Genomic DNA, 19,498 nt, shown 5'->3' with positions numbered 1-19,498 from the left:
AATACTCTGGAAACTGAACATTAGCTGTATTAAGTACAACTAGTCTTATTAAAAAAAACAAATCTTTGCCCAATCAATTTTGAAAATCATTGTACACGAAACACTTTGTTGTTCTTATTCAAAGCAAGATCTGACAAATGAAATTGTAAAAAATAAAAAGTAAAAAATGCACAAAACTATCAAAATGGCCTAGAGCATTAAAACCTAAAAGACTTGATAAAAAAAGCGCTGCTGTTATAGTATCTAATGTACTATCCGTACATACAGGTGACTGGAAGCTTAAAAGTTTATATAATTATTAATTACATTCAGAGCATACATACATGTAGGCCTATTAAATAGTGTCAGATGGTGTTTAAGAAACCGATCTTTTATATTCTCAGTATGGTATCAAAAGTGGAATTAAAAGGAGACTAGAATCAGCAAACAAGCTACTTAATTCTGACTTGACAGTAGCCTAAGAAAAGGTGTCTAACCTCTGAAGTAGTTTATGGCACTAGTTGGCTTAGTGTCCCATAATCAGCATTCATTCAGGATAACTGCAGGTTGCCTGGAAGCTGTCCTACTCTAGTTCCACATACAAGGTATAGAAATATATAGCTGGTTGTTGGCCTTAGCTATATAAGTCTTCTGTCCCTGGTTAAACATTCAGTAGGTCTTAAGCAAACACATGCTGGTGCTTCTCAGTTGTTCTCTTGTGGCACTGCTGTTGCCTAAAAAGAGAAGAGATTTCTTTTTGAAGGGGAGAGACTGTGACCATCTACTTCATGTTCTTAACGTGGGCCTTATTACTAGAGTAGCTCAGCACCTTAGAATACTTAATGTATTTCTTCTCAGTACTCCTTCCAAGATAAGAAGATATTACCCATGTTTTATAGAGGATACCGTAGCTTAGAAGAGTTTGGCTATCCCTGCTTCAGTGCTCATCCATCCCTGAAGAAATACAATATAAAGTACCCACAAGAGTCAAAGAGTTGAAATCTAATTATTGAATAAAGATTCATATAAGCTACACAGGTCAGAACTAATCTTGGAGGACTGCACAATTAGTCCGTGGTCGTTTTGCTTCCTTTACTAACCAGAGAGGCTGAAGTTACTGACCATGCCTGAAACAGACTCTCTGATTCTCAAGTCTGTGATTAAGTATCAGCCACCATCAAAGAATTCAACACGTAATTCAAAACATAACCATGGAGATGTCTTTGGTTTCATAGTCGGTACTGGTATAGTCCCTGGGTTATCTATTAACCTACTGATATCTACCCATTTTACATCATTGTGTTAGGTCCCATGGATCTTATGGTATTCCTTACAAAGACAAAAGATAAGCAATTCAAGTTTAGGTGGCTTATAGAAGGAAGTACTGGGAAGATACCTTTTCAAGGGGCAGATGAGATGATTACTAGAGAAATGATGGGATATTGAAACAAAAACTATGGATCTGGAATAGTAACCTTAAGGGGAAGAAAGTGAGCAGGTTTTATTGTCCATTCAATGTTTTATTTCCTTGTGCCTGAGAGACAGTGAAGCAATGCAACAACAACAAATTCATAAAAATATGGTATTGACCCTGTTGTTTCTTTGTTTCAAAGAAAATTTGTGTCTCAGTCACCTGCTGGATATCCTCATTCATCCTAATACATTGTTTTTTATGATAGGATTTGCATTACTGTTTTCATCTAGCAAAACAGCAGGACTTGACAAAGAACGCAGCAGTCACTGGTTGCAATACTACCTCTAATACCTGGTGTTTCTGTACTTCCTCCCAGGTGTTTGTGTTCCACATGGATGACAGCTGAATTTTGTTCAAAAAGAATGACTGAAGCTGGAATAGGTACAAGGCCAAATTGCCTCTTGAGCTCTCTTCTTCCTCTTCCTGTGCCTCATGTGGCTGGCAGAACTTTGTCGTTGTGGAACAGAGATTATTGGAAAGAAACTCCTCTTAAGCAGACAGGCTTTTGTTCTGTTTTGACACGAGGCTTCCAGCCCGAAGTCATGAAGCAATCTGCACTGAGAAAGCTCTGTGCTTTTGTGGTACAGTTCTTTTTTGAAGATTTGTTGTCTGAGCCAACTTGTAGTAAAGAGAATGATTTTCTGAAGGAATGTGTTCTGGGCAAACAATCTTCATTATCAGTCTCATACTAGCATATTCTCTGAGACTTCCATCAGATCAGGCTTTAGATTTAGAGGCACATAAAATCATTCCTAGTTTCTTTATGTGGACTAGTTATGTAACAAATCAAAGAGAAATTGTATTCTTGTACCTCTTTCCTATTAATCCTTATTCTCTTTCTACACAAGTAGGTGAAAAAAAATTTTTAAAAAACGGTGTGCACATATAAACTTGCTGCAGAAGTCCTTGTCATCATATTTTGCCTTGTCCCTTTTCTTTCTCAAAAGGGAACACATGATTCTATGGCTTATCTTCTGGCACAACCACAATTTCATCATATGAAATCCAAGATTGCTCTGTGCTCTAAACTAGTCGGCATGTTACTCATCTTTTTGTGGACATGCAAGAGTCCAAATAATTTTGTGGGTTTTCCTGATCCTTTTCCACTTCTCCTCTCCTTTCCACTTCCAGAAGACTGTGTCCATAATGTCTTTGTGCAAGTCTACAAATTGAGGAACTTTTTAGGATTAAGATTTCTGACACGCTCATATCACTCTAACATGTTTGTGAAGCATTTTGTGTAGCTGTTCTAAGTGCATTTCTCTCCTATTTTCTTAGTGACAATGGTAGACAATTCCTCCTGTCTGTTAGTTAGAAGTTGTCATCACCTTTCACCCAAGCTCTGAATATTTCTCTGTGTGACCATGGGCAAGTACATGGCAGAAAGACAACTGAGGAGTGCTTTCTCCTTTATGCTATCTTTTCTCTCAGAGATAGCCTGCTGTACTTCATTCTGACAGAAACTGGAACTCCACTTTGAAAGATAGGTTGCAAAGAGAAATCACCTACCCTAATAAAATTCCTGATAGCAAGAACTTCTGATGTACTGTGACAGAAGACAAAACCCAGTTTTTTTTTTTCTCAGTGAACTTTCATATCTGTATTCTTATAGTTCATACTTAAACTGTGTAAACAATCACTTTCCTGGGCAAGTCCTTGGTAGGTAAGCTACATACTGTTTTAATTATTAAGCCTTTATAACTTGTTTATATATTTACTGCAGAATTAGTTAATTAAGACTCCAGTATAGCCAGAAGCCACTAGGGATTTACCCGAGTGTTTTATTTGCAGAAAAAATGAAGACAAATGGAAAGCACTGAATGAGCTTTAGTTAGGTAGATCATCTTCTTACCAATGAAAGATATACAAGTATACTTTACACTAATATCTTTGTATTTTAACTTACAGTTCTCTGACTTCCTAGGTCCTTTTGAGATCTGGTAAGCAGAAGAAAGCTTGAATTTCCAGTGAGCTTTCCAGAAACACTCATTGAAACCATAACATTTTTGTAGCATGAAGTCATGTCAGACAGTTGGATGGCCCAGACTAGCTACCACTTTTCCCCTTACTGGAATTCCATTTACAGGAATTCATGAAAGAGACCCAATGATTAACATTTAACTCTCTTCTGTAAGCCAGATCCAATTTCCCACAAAAGGTACAAACATTGCCAGTTGATTACCAATCAAGAGGAAGAAAATAGTCCAAGTCAAAATATCTAGTTTCACTTGTTATCTTACACACTTAATAGTCAATAAACATTAAAATGAAAAGGAAACAAGCAAATATTGAATTCTCATGTGAATTTTGTTCAACATTTTTCCATATTCATTTTCCCTTTAAAAATGTAATTATGAATGCAAGTTTACTTTCTCAAAGACCTTTCAAACTTGTGAAGGTTAAACTTTATTTCAGCTGTTTGGTAAAGGTGTAATCATTTAACGCGACACACTTCAAAGAAATAATTTTCATTACTCCTTAGAAGTCCTGAGCACTGACTTTCTGACCTCAGTTAAAAGTGAGAGTGTTCTGTATCTAAGGAAAGCAAAACAGTCTTTGAACCTCTATGACTGACCAACAAAAATCTGTCTTTTCTCCCCTTGTAAGTGGTTATGTTTCCCAACACATGGAAGAGTGCTAAAGGGGAACCCTATCAAGCCCTGCCAGATGTCCTAGCTTGGTCCCCAAAGCTGGGTTTAAGATTTCTTTTCTATCCAAATACAATTTTTTGTCATTGCTCAAGAATGCAGACAACAGCCAATCTGCCTGCTCTCTCTCAAAGCAAGTGTTTATGTTTCAAAGTTTTGATTTCAAAAAGTCCGAGTACTTATCTTGCTTTACTTCCAGTAAGTTGCAAGGTTTAAGTGTGACTTGAAACGTGATGCTTTTTGGTAGAACAATTTAGGCAGGAAATGTTACATTTGACTTAAATGTATCTGACAGAAATGAAAAAAAAAAAAAAATTTTTGTATAAAGGTGCTGGTCTTTTAAAACCTGTCCATTACATAGCCACAATATTGCTTAAAATGCTTTAATCGAAACAATTTTTGTAGAGAAAATTATATATTTTATTAGACCAACTATATATAGTTGTAAAGAGCAGACTAGTTTTTTAAAGAGTTTTATATCATGTCCTAAGTATTTTAAATTTCAGCAGATAAAACTGCACATATTAAAGAACATGTCTGTCTTTCATTAGGTAAATGTAATGGCATTGCCAGAATTAGGCCCTGACTGGGGGAAAAAACAGATCAAAACAAACCAAAATGCAATTCATTGAGAAGAGCACTTGTACTGGGTCTGGCTGGGATGAAGTTATGAAGTTAATTTTCTTCATAGCAGCCTGTATGGTGCTGTGCTTTGCATTTGTGGCTAAAGCAGTGTTAATAACACACCAGTGTTTTGGCTATTGCTGAGCAGTGCTTGCACAGCATCAAGGTTTTCTCTCTTCCCCCCCCCAAAAGTCAGTAGGCTGGGGTTGTGCAAGAGGTTGGGAGGGGACACAGCCAGGACAGCTGTCTCCAACTGACCAAAGGGATATTCCATGCCATATGACATCGCACTCAGGAATAAAAAACAGGGGAAAGGAGGAGGAAGGGGGGGACATTCGTGGTTATGGTGTTTGTCTTCCCAAGGAAGTGGCTAGACATCTGCCTGCTGATGGGAGGTAGGGAATGAACACCTCTTTTTGCTTTGTTTCTGTGCGCAGCTTTTGCTTTTCTTATTAAGTTGTCATTATCTTGATCCACGAGTCTTTTCACTTTCCTTCTATTTTTTCTCCCCATCCCCCAGGAGAGGGGAGTCAACCCACCACAGTAATGCAGAAAGTATACCTAAGCTTTAGATTCTTTACATAAAATCTGGTCAGTTTATCCTTTACTATTCGTATCTACTTCACCGCAGTCAAGTTTTCATTCTCTGTCTCTTTCTGAGGTTTTTTTTAGACCTTCCCCAGGTCTCTCCCTTTCACAAAATCAATTGAAGTCTAGCCTCAGTCAGAGAAGAGACTTGAATGTGCCTTTCTTACCTGAGCCTTCCAATCCTGAAGACATTGAATTAGCGGGGACAGTCACCACCACCTCATCCTAGCACTACACACTGTGAAAAAAGGCTGGTGTATGTACCTACCCCTGGAGAGGACTGAGAGTTGTGAATGTTAATCGGAGATTAATTCCTTTCTATTGCCAAGAGCAAGCCATGTTTGTCCTGGATGATCTTTTTCTTCATTTCCTATTGAGTAGCTTTTGCAGCTCTCTGCTCAGAATGCTGCTGTTTGTGAATCTCACTCTTGGAGATCCCTACACATTATACAGGGAGTCCTGGTACCTAAAGTGATACATGGATTTCACTGACCAACTGGAAGCCTGACCAGTGTTTAAGTCTGAGGCATTTCACACTGGTGTTGTAACACATTTCTTAGATCTATGCCTACATTATGTATGACCAAGACTGTCAGTGGTTTTTTTAACTTTGCGACATACGTTTATCAGTCAATTGAAAGAGCAAATTTGATACTAAGGAAAGCTTAAGCACAGAGTATACTTTCAACAAAAACTGAGCACTGGAAAGCTGCTGTAAACAATAGCTCCCTCTTGTGTATTACAGAAACAATGGAAGGCAGCTAAAGAAAGGACATTGTGTCTGAAATTGTGAACATGCAAATTTGGCAGAAATTGTGAAAAAATTGAACCCTGCAATGGTTCACTGCTCTGGGGATATCTTGAGCTTTGTTGTGGCAGTGTAGAAGCATATTTATGTAATGTAAACATGTTTTGTAACATTTCAAATCATGTTGATTTCACTAATTTGCCTTAAAAAAAGGAAAAACACATGGAAAATGACATTAAAAAACCCACATTCTAATTAATTTGAACTTCTTACTTGCAAATATATTTTAAAAAATAAATGTTGAAAATCAAAATACTATGATTTTATGAGTACAGACTCACAAATTCTTGTTGTCAATAAGACAGACTTGTGATTCAGCAACAGTGTACATGGCATATTTGAGAAGGTAACAGAGACCAGAATTTTCCCCATAATCTCTTTTCTTCTGATTCCTTAATGATCTACTCCTTGTACTGCAGCAGCTCTGCACCTCTTCCTCTGTGAGGCTGTACACGTGGAAATAAAGTAAATGCTTAATTTTGGGTGAAGCTAAATTTGGGGTTTATCCCAAACATTTAAATGTTGCATTGTTTTCTTGTGGTGTTTTGTTTGGATGTGTTTTGGTTTTTATTTATTCAACTATTATGAGCATAGACAGTAGCGCACTGACTTTTTAGAAACAAACAAACTAATTTCTTGTTCATTGCAGTTTTGAAAACATGACAACAGAGGTTAGAAAATGCAATGAACTTTAAAAGAAAGGATACATTCAAGTGCTTTTAAGGTCTGGTGATTTTTTTTCCTCCACAGCATGACTTAGCACAAATCACATAATGCTGAAACTGTGTCAGTAGTAAGTATACTTTATTGCCCTTTGAGTGTTTTACAGGTGCCAAAGTTGTTCAGGGCCAGTTCTTCAAGTATGAAGGACAGTGAAAATGGAGATGACTTTGTATTATCACCTGAACTGCTTATTTCAGTCATTTTTATCTATAAAAAATTGACCATTGTACTGGTAAGTAAATAAGAATTGATATTAGCTGGATATCAAGAGCTGGTTTCTATGTAAAATCTATCAAAGCCCCAAGTAAAGATTTTTAAAGCTGAGGTAATTAAAATGTTGAAGCTATACTATGTTAGATGAGTCTGAGCAGCAAGATAACATGCTTTTTGATAAAGCACGCTGTGGAATGTACTTTAAGTGAAAATTAAATGATGAAAAGATGTGTAGACATGTCACTTAGGGACATGGTTTAGTGGTGGACTTGGCAGCGTTAGGTTTACGGTTGGACTCGATGATTGGGTCTTTTCCAACCTAAATGATTCTGTGATGGTGAAGTGGAATTTTTAACTGTAATATGCAATTAGATTTCTAGAAAGGTATGATGACCACACAGACTAAGGAATTTTAAGAAAACACCTATCAAAATCATTAGTAGGGAGGACTGCATGTTGAAACAGCTTTTTCTGTTTTACTACTCAAACAAAAGGAAATGTTATTCCAATCATAAGATCTCATTTTTATCTGCCTGTAATTACATCCATATCTACAGCCTCTAATAATGGTAAAAAAATTGTCTCTGCTAACCACCTCAAGAGAAACTTGTCTCAGCTATATGCAAAGAAGAAATACATACACCTGATTTTCCTTTACTTTGCAGCTTTCTTCAGTCTTTTTGTGCCTGCTTCCACGTGCGTTCCTGTTACATGTATCGCCATGGTTCATTAGCCCATGCAAGAAATGTTTGCTGTTTGACAGATTTTTAATCTTTCACAGACAGAAAGTGACACCATATATTTACAAACTCGATGTCAAACTAATCTAACAGTAAAATGAATCTTTGGTTTTTTCTAGCTTTTGACTGAGAACTATCTAACTTTCTACATAAAGGTAAAAAAAAACCACACACACACACACACACACACACACACAAAATTATCTAGCTATGCATGTATGATTGAGATAGGCTGGAACTCAGAATTCCTCCTGCAAATATTCTGTCATAAGAGAGAAAAAGAGACAAAGATATGTTGTCAAGGAAGAACTGTGCTGAATACTGTCTAAAACTGAGTCTCCACCTGTTTAGATAGATTGTCCAGTAGGAAGCAAAATCTCTTCATATGACTCTCTAAAAGATTATTGAACTTATTTTGGGTTTAACATTCTAATACTCTTAGAATAGAATAGAATAATTCCAGTTGGAAGGGACCTACAACGATCATCTAGTCCAACTGCCTGACCACTTCAGGGCTGACCAGAAGTTACAGCATGTTGAGGGCACTGTCCAAATGCCTCTTAAACACTGGCAGGCATGGGGCATCGACCACCTCTCTAGGAAGCCTGTTCCAGGGTTTGACCACCCTCTCGGTAAGGAAATGCTTCCTAATGTCCAGTCTGACCCTCCCCTGGCACAGCTTTGAACCATTCCCAGGCGTCCTGTCACTGGATACCAGGGAGAAGAGATCAGCACCTCCCTCTCCACTTCCCCTCCTCAGGAAGCTCTAGAGAGCAATGAGAGTGCCCCCCAGCCTCCTTTTCTCCAAACTAGCCAAACCCAGTGTCCTCAGATGCTTCTCATAGGACATGCCTTCCAGCCCTTTCACCAGTTTTGTTGCCCTTCTCTGGACGCATTCAAGGACCTTCACATCCTTTTTAAATTGTGGGGCCCAGAACTGCACACAGTACTCAAGGTGAGGCTGCACCAACACTGAATACAGCGGGATAGTCACCTCTTTTGACCGGCTGGTTATGCTGTGATTTGCACAGGCAAGTGCAATCCCTCTGTCCTGTCCCTACACAAGGCTTGGTGTCAGAGGCCTGGCAGGGAATGTGTTATCTCATAGTTACACATAGAGTCCTTTCTCCAAACTGGCTATAGAATGTCATCTTAACTTTGTGCTTGTATCCAGTCCTTTGATCAAAGGTGTTACAGCTGTCAAAGGATGGGCTGTACAAATGCAGGCTAACAGCAGACTCCATGTGGCTTATGTTCTCCACACGGTGCAGGCCAATGGAGTCTACACAAGTGAGGACATGAAACAAAAGGTTGTATTAATAGACAGATTTAATGACTTCTCAAATGCCTGGAAAAGTGCCATCTAAGCTGAGACTCACAAACAAGCCAGTTAGGCACACCTGCCCTTTTAGGGGCAATGTATAACTCAGCACAGGGAATTTGACTGCTCTTCTCTAGCACAGATTCCTAAATACACTGGCACTTCAGAATACCTTATCACCTTCAACACTTCGTGTAAGTCAATAGATTATCTACTATGGGATAAAGGCCAATAGAAATCCAAAGCAGCTTAAGGAAAGCCATGCTATCAGTAATTTACTAGCTGTCATTCCCAAATGAGTGAAAGGCTACTTTCCTAGGAGATGCTGTTGTTCTAGAAGCAGGAAGATTTGTGTTTCTAAAAATCAGCAAAGCATTTTACAGGGAAAGAGGTTTTGTATTGTTAATTATCCTTATTGGGCTGAGGTCAATCACATTAAGAGTTAGCTACTTGTATTTGGGGCTTGAGTGGAGATATAGTTGTCTTCTACTGTAGACATCCATTGCTTCATTAATCTTTCCAATTTGTTACTTTGAGGTAGGACAGTCTTTTCATTTGTGTGGTCTTTTGACTAATATGACAAATTACTAATGACTGTCATACTTCCAATCTTAAATGAATAGTAAGCATAGTTGAACAGGTAATAAAACAAGGTACTGTCTTGTGTGGCTACTAATGAATTAATGGCATTTTCTGGGATGATGGAGTAGAAATCAAGGTAGTACATAAAAATATAAGATACGAAGAATCAAATCCACAAAAACATCCATTTCCATTCTATATTGAAGCAGAGTTTGAGTTACTCAAGACAGACCTTGAATTGAAGTTTATGATTTCTGCTGTAAAAACAACTCAGGCCTATGTACTTGAATTAGTGTTATATAATATTCAAGACCTGTATTGTGCAATGTAGGCATGGTACTCTGAGAATCATAAGTACACTCTTAACTCTGATACATTTGAAGTGAAAGCCCTAAGTGTCATTAACATAGTTTATCTAAATAAAGGATGTGGGGGGAAAAGTCCTAAATGTACACTTGTGTAATGGGAGATTCAAATAGACTAAATTTAGTAGGTTTTAACCTTAAAAGTACAACAGCAACCAAGAAGCACACAATAGAAACACAAAGGTCATTATTAAAGTAGTAAGGCAATCAAATAACACGTTATTAGTGTTTTCCTTCGACTTATTTTATCTGTTTATCCAGTATGAAACATGGCAGAGATTCAAACTGTCCCAGAGATTTAGATACCAAATTTGTTTTAAACAACCAAGAAAGCTTTGGATCAGATATACACAGAATGTAATTGTTTGCATTAGAAAGAACCTCATAGGGAGGAAAAACTAAACAAGTCTGAGAATGCATGTCCCAGGTGAGGGAATGTCCCTTCCATCAGCAGACATGTCAAGCTCTTTCTTGCATTTCCTGTCCTATGAATTTTGTACTTTCACTTAATGTGTCATACCTTCAAAGGGCTGTAGAGTACTATTTAAGTTTCCTCCATGCCCCTCACCCTGGCCTAATCCATAACCCAATATGATGCTGTGGATGTGACCCCCTTGAACTGAGGGAGTTACAGAGTTCACCCCCACCAATCCTATAATAGCTCAAATGACCAAAACAGAGGAATCTTTTCTATGAATGGGGTCTGCATGGTATGCTGCGCATGGATTGGAGGGCTGTTTGATGCTAAACCACTCAGGAATCACAGCACCTCAAGGGACTTAAGATTATCTTTACTATTCTCTTTCTTTAGAGTGTTAGCTCTAATAAATAGCATTTTAAATGATATCTCAGAGTCCGAGTGCCTTTCTTACTGGGATCATAATCAACCAGCACCTCCTGGTGCAAAACAAGCAATTTCAGATAGTTACAGTGCTGAAGGCTGCTTGGTGTAGAGGAGCTGGCTAGCATTTTTAAGTACCAAGCAATTGTTTTAATGTCTTAAGAGTGAGTTAAAAGGAAGTGTTTTGTTTTACTGAATCTAAATACAGATTTGTACAGAATCTAAAGAGCCAAGTTCTAATGGCTTCACACACAATTGTTGAAGTACAATAGTGTTAAAGGTAAGAGCCTACTTAGAGAGTACATGAACTCTTCTATTAGAAGTCAGACTCATGGATGGGTAGCTATCAAACAAGGTATTAGAAGAGCTTACCATTAATATAGGTGCACTGATTTTCCCTCAAAACTCGTTCCAGTTTCTTAGTCATTTCACCATTCCCTTTTTTCTCAGGCCATTCAAACAGAGTCTCCTTTAGGTTTCCCTGGAGGATCTTCATAAAGCAGTGTGAGTCACTGTGATCGTGGATGCTGCTATATAAGTAAAAAGAATAACCAAACTCAGTTTGATATACATATTTAATTTAAATACAGCAAACAGGACAGATGGCACAGCATATTGTATCTGGAAATAGCCCTAGAATGAAATGCTATCGCACATTTGTCATGCACAGACATCTTGGAAACAAACATTCACAGTAGCTAAGGTATGTCTACTTAAAACTGCTGCGTTAGAAATGTATGGGATAAGCTTACATACAGCAGGACTAAAAAAAAGTCAGTTATCTGTCAGCTTGATGTTGCCAGAGACAAATACAATGGAAAATCAGAGGAAGGAGAACAGAAAAAACTCTTCAGAACACAAAACTGTTGTGGACAAATAGATACTTTTCACAGTGACCCTAGGCAGAGGCCAGTATAGACTTGCAAATATACCTAATATATTTGCAGATCCCACCATGTTCCCTCCCTAAACATGGTAGAAATGAGCTACTTCGGCTTCATTTCCATGGCCTTTTTACTGCTGGGATGCATAGGAGTTTGCTGAAGAAAGAAAATGCTGTACTTCTCACTCTGATAGTACTAAGTACAACTAACAACAGTAAGCTGTTAATTTCATTCGTTTGGCAAAACATGAACAACAGCAGGAGCTGTCTGCTTGCTCAGAAGTATGTTTTAATTGCTACCTTAGAGACATATGGACTAGACATGCAATTTAGTTTTAGTTTGGGTGTTTGGGTTTGGTTTGTTTTTTTTTTTTTTTTTAATAGAGGCCTAACTGTTACAAAAATCAGTGGGATAAGGACAAATGGAAAGCTCTCCACTCATTGTGGGTGGGGGGAAATTTGGCCCTCCCTGAAGTATAGTGCTAATGAGTTTCAATCAAAAACTTGGTACTTGTACATTACTTTTTTTTCAACAAACAAATGTTAGTTTCCTACAAACTGAGATGCCAAGAAAGCAGAGCTTGCTTCAGGCATAGAACAGTTCAAATGCCATGTTGTCATGCTCCTTCCACAAGCCATAAGAACAACTTGATCCTCATAAGAAGCAAAAACAAGTTGTGATCTCAGTCTAGTTCCTAGTAAATGCCCATCCAACTCAAACAGTTTGACATAAATTACAGTCTTTGCAGAAAAAGCCCACAAGTAGACATGGTGGGCTTGGTTCTTACATCTCTCTGGGTATAGCTTCACAGCATCCTTGAGAAAATACTGTAAACGTTCAATATGCATGCTCAATTAAAAAACCACCAAGCAAAAAACCAACTCTTTGCATTTTCTATTTATGTGCAAGGATAATCATTCAAAACCTACAAGTTCTGTTATTCCATATTTTGTTTTAGCCAACATTTCATCAAAGACCCTCCAAGGGACAGATCCTGCCCTCACTTTTACAGGACCACGAAATCCAGTGTAGGGTCTGCGTATACAATTCAAGAGGCCACAGGAGCATTGCGGCCTGTTTTGAGGGAGAAGGTAGAATGTCTGAACCTAAAGAAAGCCAAATGCCACTAAAAAGGGGCTCCCCAATCACACCCCACAGTTCTAACCAAACCCCACTTTTCTCATCTTGTCACAGAGACTGGATTTAAACAACATGAGATAATAAAGACTATTTAAACTGTACCAAGTTTGCTTCTGCAACAAAGTGAGGCATATCTCTCAGAACAAACAGGGTCTATTCAATGCCCATAGGGCCTACTCTGGGATTGAAAACTGACAGAAGGGAAACTTAGATTTGGTAGAAGACCAGAGCATTTTTTTAAAATGCTCTAGAAGAGTCTATGAGGTACAAACTTGCAAAAAAATACTATAGCAAGTATTCAGGACTGCTATACCACAGGAATAACTAGGGAGTTCTATACTGCTTAGTTTCCTCATTTTCTAATAGCTCATGTAGGGCTGATTATTTTTATACAAACCTGCCATGCCCTTCACCTCAGCATAAGATCATCAAGTTGAACTTTCCATTTCCACTGTCCACAAGATTTCTTGTATACCTGAAATACAAAGTGTTTGCTTTTTAAGAATACTCAGTACTGCTATGCCTATGAAAGACAAAAGTATACAAACATGGTTATGAAGGAAGCTTGCAACATATAAAAATCTTTGTCTTAAAAACCAAGTTTTACTTGGAAAAAATTGAAATTTAATTTTTAAGCTGTTTTTGTAAATGTACTTTTTCTGTGAAGAAAAAATGGACACAATTAATATTTGATAGTCATATAGCTTTTCAATTACATAGATGATTGGAGTTTGAGAACTGTGAGTCTGAGACTAGAGTGGAAGACAGGATCAAATCAAAATAGTTATTGAATGAAGTCATTTCAGCAGCTGGCTTATAATTAGAAACAGAAGACTGCAATGAAAAAAAAAAAAAAAGATACATGGTTACATTCTTCTACAGCTCCTTTTTATATATTCTTGGCTTTCCTTTCTGTTGGACAGCCCTCCTTTGTATTAGGCAGAAAAAGAAAAATAAGATGTCAGGCTTACCATGCATGGTACTCTTACATTTTTCTTGAAAATGCTACATCTTGTACTACAGCATTCTTGCATGGATAAAATACCTATGGTGTAATTATTGCCAGCATCCACTTCTAAACAAAGTTTAACATAGTAGAATTTGTTTAGAAGATTTTTTTCTTGTACTAACTTAAAGGTAGCACAGAATAAGCTTGTTTCTAAAGGGGTTTTATCCATATGTGTATTCTAGACTGATTTGCTCTCAGGGCTTGAAAACACCCTGTATCACAACATTTGAAGTTTGTTTGTTTGTACTCCCCCACAAGCCTGTCCCAAATTGTCACTTGTGTCATTCTATTGAGAAGCTCCCTGTAGAAAGGACTGGGTTTTTGCTTTATACATTACTTTCCATAGTGAGGCTCTTCTGATCCAGGGCTGGTGCTTCTAGCTGTTATGGTGCAAGTAACCAACTGGGACTTTTCGATTCCTTTTTAGCTTTAGTCATGGGCTATTCACAGGAACGCCAAGTAAAGCAAAAGTTTATGCCTATGACAAGAAGCCTCACTCTCACCTAAAGGTTGCAAGCAAGGGCACACAGAAGGTACGCTGATGTCAACTGGACTTTTTTTAAATTAGTTTCCTCATAAGAGCATTTAATCTCATTTTAATCAACATAGGACACTCATAAATTACTTTCAAAGTGTTACATTTATATCTATATGCTGCCTCTTACTCCATCTACAATCTGTATATGTATTAGGTAGACATATTTTTCCTATGATGTCAAAACATAAGCAATCAATGTTGGCATTTGACTGAACTTTTCAGGTGCTGTTATTTCTGTAGAGCAGGTCTGGCTGGCCAAAAGAAAGGCTGTCATGAATACTTCTAATGTTGCCACACTTTGTTTTTCTAATTCTTAGTTTCCTGTGTTCTGTTACAATTTTGTGATTTGTTCCGAATGGAGAAGAGTCAATGTAAGAAAGGAGATTTTAAAAAAGTCAAGCCAGAATGATGCTTTCATGATAGAGAAGTTAAAAAGGTGGTTTGTTTTGGTTTTTTTTAAGGAAGTGCTGAAATACATTGTCTTTATACTTAAATTTACAATGGGGAAGCCACCAATAGCAGGAATTAACTAGCTGTTAGCAAAGTAGGAACAACTTAAAACCTTAATGGATCTTTTCTACTGAGAAGCAACAAGAAGCCTCAGCCTGCACTAGCCCAACAGAGGAAGGGACTCGAGCAAAGGAGAGACAACACACTGCTCACAACCAGCCAGAACAGCATGGTGTACACACACAAGTTACTTTATAGGAATCAAACATCTACCAAAGCCCAAAACTCATTTTGGTGTGTTCCTCCAGTTCAGAACCAACAGCATGAATGATGCTTTCATGATAGAGAGGTTAAAAAGAAAAGTTCAATTCATGCAAAAGCACGCTGAGAAATACTTAAGCGTGGTGGGTTGACCCCAGCCAGCAACTAAACATCCACCAGCTGCTCACTTACTCCCCACCACAGCAGGATGGGGGAGAGAATTGGAAGAGCAAAACCAAAAAAGTTTGAGGATTGAGATAAAGACAGTTTAATAAGTGAAGGAAAGAGAGGGAAAAAAAAATACAAGTGATACAAAGGCAATTACTCACCACACCTCCCACAAGCAGACCAATGCCCAGCCACTCTCCAAACAATCACTACCTTCGAAAGACTACACCCCCCCCAGCTTTTATTGCTGAGCGTGATGTCATATGATATAGAATAACCCTTCGGTCAATTCAGGTCAGCTGTCCTAGCTGTGTCCCCTCCCAGCCTCTTGCCCACCCCCAGTCTACTCGCTGGGGGGCAGAGTGAAAAACAGACAGCACTGTTCAGTAATAGCTAAATCGTTGGTGTATTGTCAACAGAGTTTTGGTCACAAATCCAAAACACAGCACCATATGGGCTGCTATGAAGAAAATTAACTCCATCCCAGCCAAAACCAGTACACTACAGGAAGTGCCAAGCCTGCGCCAGGGGGTGCCGTTTCCCCCAGGTTCCCTGCGCGGTGCAGGGCAGGCAGTGGATCAAGGTCGCAGGCCCCGGCCTCATCCTGCACTGCCAGCTCTGCCATGAGATGATTGCTGCTGCCAGAGAGGTACCACTGAGACACTGCAGGCAATTCTGTGGCCATAGAGAAGCACATACTCTCTTCTGCGAGTTTATTTTTCTTGGGTTTTTTTGAGAGGTTTTTTTTATTTTTATTGCTTTAGCACGTTTCTGTCTACTCTGCGGGTTATCACTGATCCCGGGAAAAACTCTGAAGCCCCGCGGATTGGAGCGGCACCAAACCGAGGCGGGGGCCGGCTCGCCCAGCCGCAGGACGGGAGTCCAGGTGAAGCCGCCGCCGGGCCCGGATCCTGCAGCGCAGCTGGGGCACAGACACCCGCCCGGCTATGCCCGCGAGCACTGCCACTGGCCGCCGCCCCGCCCTCTCCCTGCCACGCCCCTACGCCGCGAGGCTCCTGCCGGGGGAGCTCGGTCCAAGCCTCGACGGGGGAGCGGGGCTGCCACGGCCGGACGGCTTCCCCCCGTGGTTCTGCTCCGACAGCCCCTTAGCCTACCCCGTTTGCGCGGTGAGAGGCACGGCGCGCACGGCGGAGCCCCATGAGGATTATACCTGTACTGGTCAAATTTGGCGTACTGCAGCCACTCCTCGGTGTTGTTCTCGTACGACTCCATGAGCGCTTGCACTTCCTCCACACTGACTTTGTCTTCAGCGAATATCCAATGCAAGATGCGGACCAGCTCCGCCAGACTCCGCGCTTTCTACATCCCCGTCTACACCAGCTGCTTCATAGCCAAACTTTCCCAGCTAAGCCCCGCCGACTGCCTTTATGCGCCGGGAGGCACGGCAGGAGCCTACCACCGCCCCGGCGGATGGAGGGGCCGGACGGCGGCGGGCGGGCCTGCGGCCCGCCGTGCCTGTCCCCGGGAATGGGGCTGCCCCAAAGCCGGCTACACTGGTACGTTTTCCAAAATCTGGTTTTCCGTACTCTGTGGACATAATTAGTCCATGAAGAGAACCGGAGCAGTGAAAGACAGGTCTCACTTTATCCCCTCAGGCAGGAAGACGTTGCTTATTGATCCTGAAAACTTCTATAGGAGATGAATGTTTGATTGAATAGGAATCATTAGGAAAAAAACATGCAGCTCTCCAGTTTACATTTTTGCTAATGTCCTATTGACAGAAATGGCACGAGGATCTGAGTACACACTGTAATTAACGTATTCTAGCCTCATTCACTGAAGGTATCCATTGCTGAAAAATAAAAAAAATGAGAGCATTGTAATACACACAGCATGGGAATTGTTTTCACATTCTCAGTTCTGTTTCTTATAAAGGAGTTCACAGCATTTTACCAATTTCATTTTATTTCTGAAAATTATATATTTCTATCCCTGTAGAAATGAACTATTGCACATATAGAATCACACAATCATAGAACGGTTTGGGTTGGAAGGGACTTTTAAAGGTCATCGAGTACAACCCCCCTGCAATGAGCAGGGACATCTTCAACTAGATCAGGTTGCTCAGAGCCCCATCCAACCTGATCTTGAACACTTCCAGGGATGGGGCATCTACAACCTCTCTGGGCAACCTGTGCCAGTGTCTCACCACCCTCATCGTAAAAAAAATTTCTTCCTTATATCTAGTCTGAATCTACCCTCTTTTAGTTTAAAACCATTACCCCTTGTCCTATCACAACAAGCCCTACTAAAAAGTCTGTCTCCATCTTTCTTATAAGCCCCCTTTAAGTTTTGAAAGGCTGCAATACGGTCTCCCCAGAGCTTTCTCTTCTCCAGGCTAAACCCCAACTCTCTCAGCCTTTCCTCATAGGAGAGGTGTTCCAGCCCTCTGATCATTTTTGCAGCCTCCTCTGGCCCCGCTCCAACAGGTCCATGTCCTTCCTGCGCTGAGGACCCCAGAGCTGGACGCAGTACTCCAGGTGGGGTCTCACCAGAGCAGAGCAGAGCAGAGGGGCAGAATCCCCTCCCTCGACCTGCTGGCCACGCTGCTTTGGATGCAGCCCAGGATACGGTTGGCTTTCTGGGCTGCGAGAGCACATTGCTAGCTCATGTCCAGCTTTTCATCCACCAGTACCCCCAAGTCCTTCTCCGCAGGGCTGCTCTCAATCCCTTCATCCCCCAGCCTGTACTGATATTGGGGATTGCCCCGACCCAGGTGCAAGACCTTGCACTTGGCCTTGTTGAACTTCATGAGGTTCGCAAGGGCCCACCTCTCAAGCCTGTCCAGGTCCCTCTGAATGGCCTCTCATCCCTCAGGCATGTCAGCCACACCACTCAAATATAGAATCATAGAATGCTTTGGCATGGAAGGGGCCTTTAAAGGTCATCTAGTCCACCCCCCCGCAATTGGCAGGGACATCTTCAACTAGATCAGGTTGCTCAGAGCCCCATCTAGCCTGTCCTTGAATGTTTCCAAATACAGTGGAGAGTGGCTTGGCAAGTACATCAGCCAACTCCCTCAGGACCCTGGGATGCATCTTGTCGGGTCCCATGGACTTATGTATGTTCTGGTTCCTCAGGTGGTCTCAAACTTGGTCTTCTCCTATGGTGGGAGGGACTTCATTCCCCCAGTCCCTGCCTTGAGGTTCAGGGACTCGAGAGATTTGTGAAGAGCAATTGCCAGTGAAAACTGAGGCCAAAAAAGTTGTTGAGTACCTCAGCCTTCTCCATGTCGGTTGTCACCAGATCCCCTATCTCATTTATTGGGGTGGGGGGTACATTTTCTTTTGTCTTCCTTTTCTGACCAACATGCCTGTAGAAGCCCTTTTTATTATTCTTCACATCCCTTGCCAAATTCAGCTCCAACTGTGCCTTAGCTTTCCTGATCCCATCCCTACACATCTGGGCAGCATCCCTATATTCTTCCCAGGATACATGTCCCTGCTTCCATTGCCCGTGCATTTCCTTCTTACACTTTAGTTTGACCAGGAGGTCCTTACTCAGCCATGCTGGTCTCCTGCCTGCCTTGCCTGATGTCTTACACATGGGAATTGAGAGCTCTTGTGCTCTAAGAATAATGCCCTTAAAGAGCTGCCAGCTATGTTCTGCTCCCTTATCCCTGAGGGCAGTTTCCCAGCGGGTCCCATCCATTAATTCCTTAAAGAAGTGAAAGTTTGCTCTCCTAAAATTCAGGGTCCTGACTCTACTCTTCACCTGGTCCATATCCCTCAAGACTGTGAATCCCACCAGGGCACGATCACTGCAGCCCAGGCTGCCACCAATCTTGACCTCTCCAATAAGTTCCTCTGCGTTGGTGAGCAACAGGTCCAGTAATGCTTCTCCTCTGGTCAGGCTTTTTATCGCCTGGATTAGAAAGGTATCCTCAGTGCACTCCAAGAGTCTCCTAGACTGCAGCTTTCTGTGCCACTTTTCCAGCAGATGTCATAGTGGTTGAAGTCCCTTAGCAGGATCAGCACCTGCGAGTGTGATGCTTCCTGTAGTTGAATTAAGAATGCTTCTTCGACATCCTCCCCTTGATCAGACGGCCTGTAGTAAACACCAATCATGAGGTTTCCTTTGTTGGCTTGATCTCTAATTTTCACCCATAATCTCTCAACCTG

The 19,498-nt window shown here is 40.7% G+C and overlaps 1 protein-coding gene across 1 annotated transcript; it reads right to left on the bottom strand.

The window, feature by feature from the left end:
• Positions 1-683: 683 nt before the first annotated feature.
• On the bottom strand, positions 684-18,608 carry LOC309601713 (cysteine dioxygenase type 1-like; the record flags this gene model as incomplete). Its single annotated transcript, XM_082334877.1, is given in 7 exon segments — positions 684-713; positions 8,910-9,079; positions 11,279-11,436; positions 13,328-13,344; positions 13,348-13,405; positions 16,528-16,676; positions 18,594-18,608. Coding segments are annotated over 7 exon segments (597 nt in total).
• Between the last annotated feature and the right edge of the window lie 890 nt (positions 18,609-19,498).

The sequence above is a fragment of the Platalea leucorodia genome (genome assembly GCF_965183815.1).
Source record: "Platalea leucorodia genome assembly, chromosome: W".
NCBI lineage: Eukaryota > Metazoa > Chordata > Aves > Pelecaniformes > Threskiornithidae > Platalea > Platalea leucorodia.
Note: the sequence above shows the minus strand (reverse complement) of the source record. Positions and strands in the feature narration are given on the sequence as shown.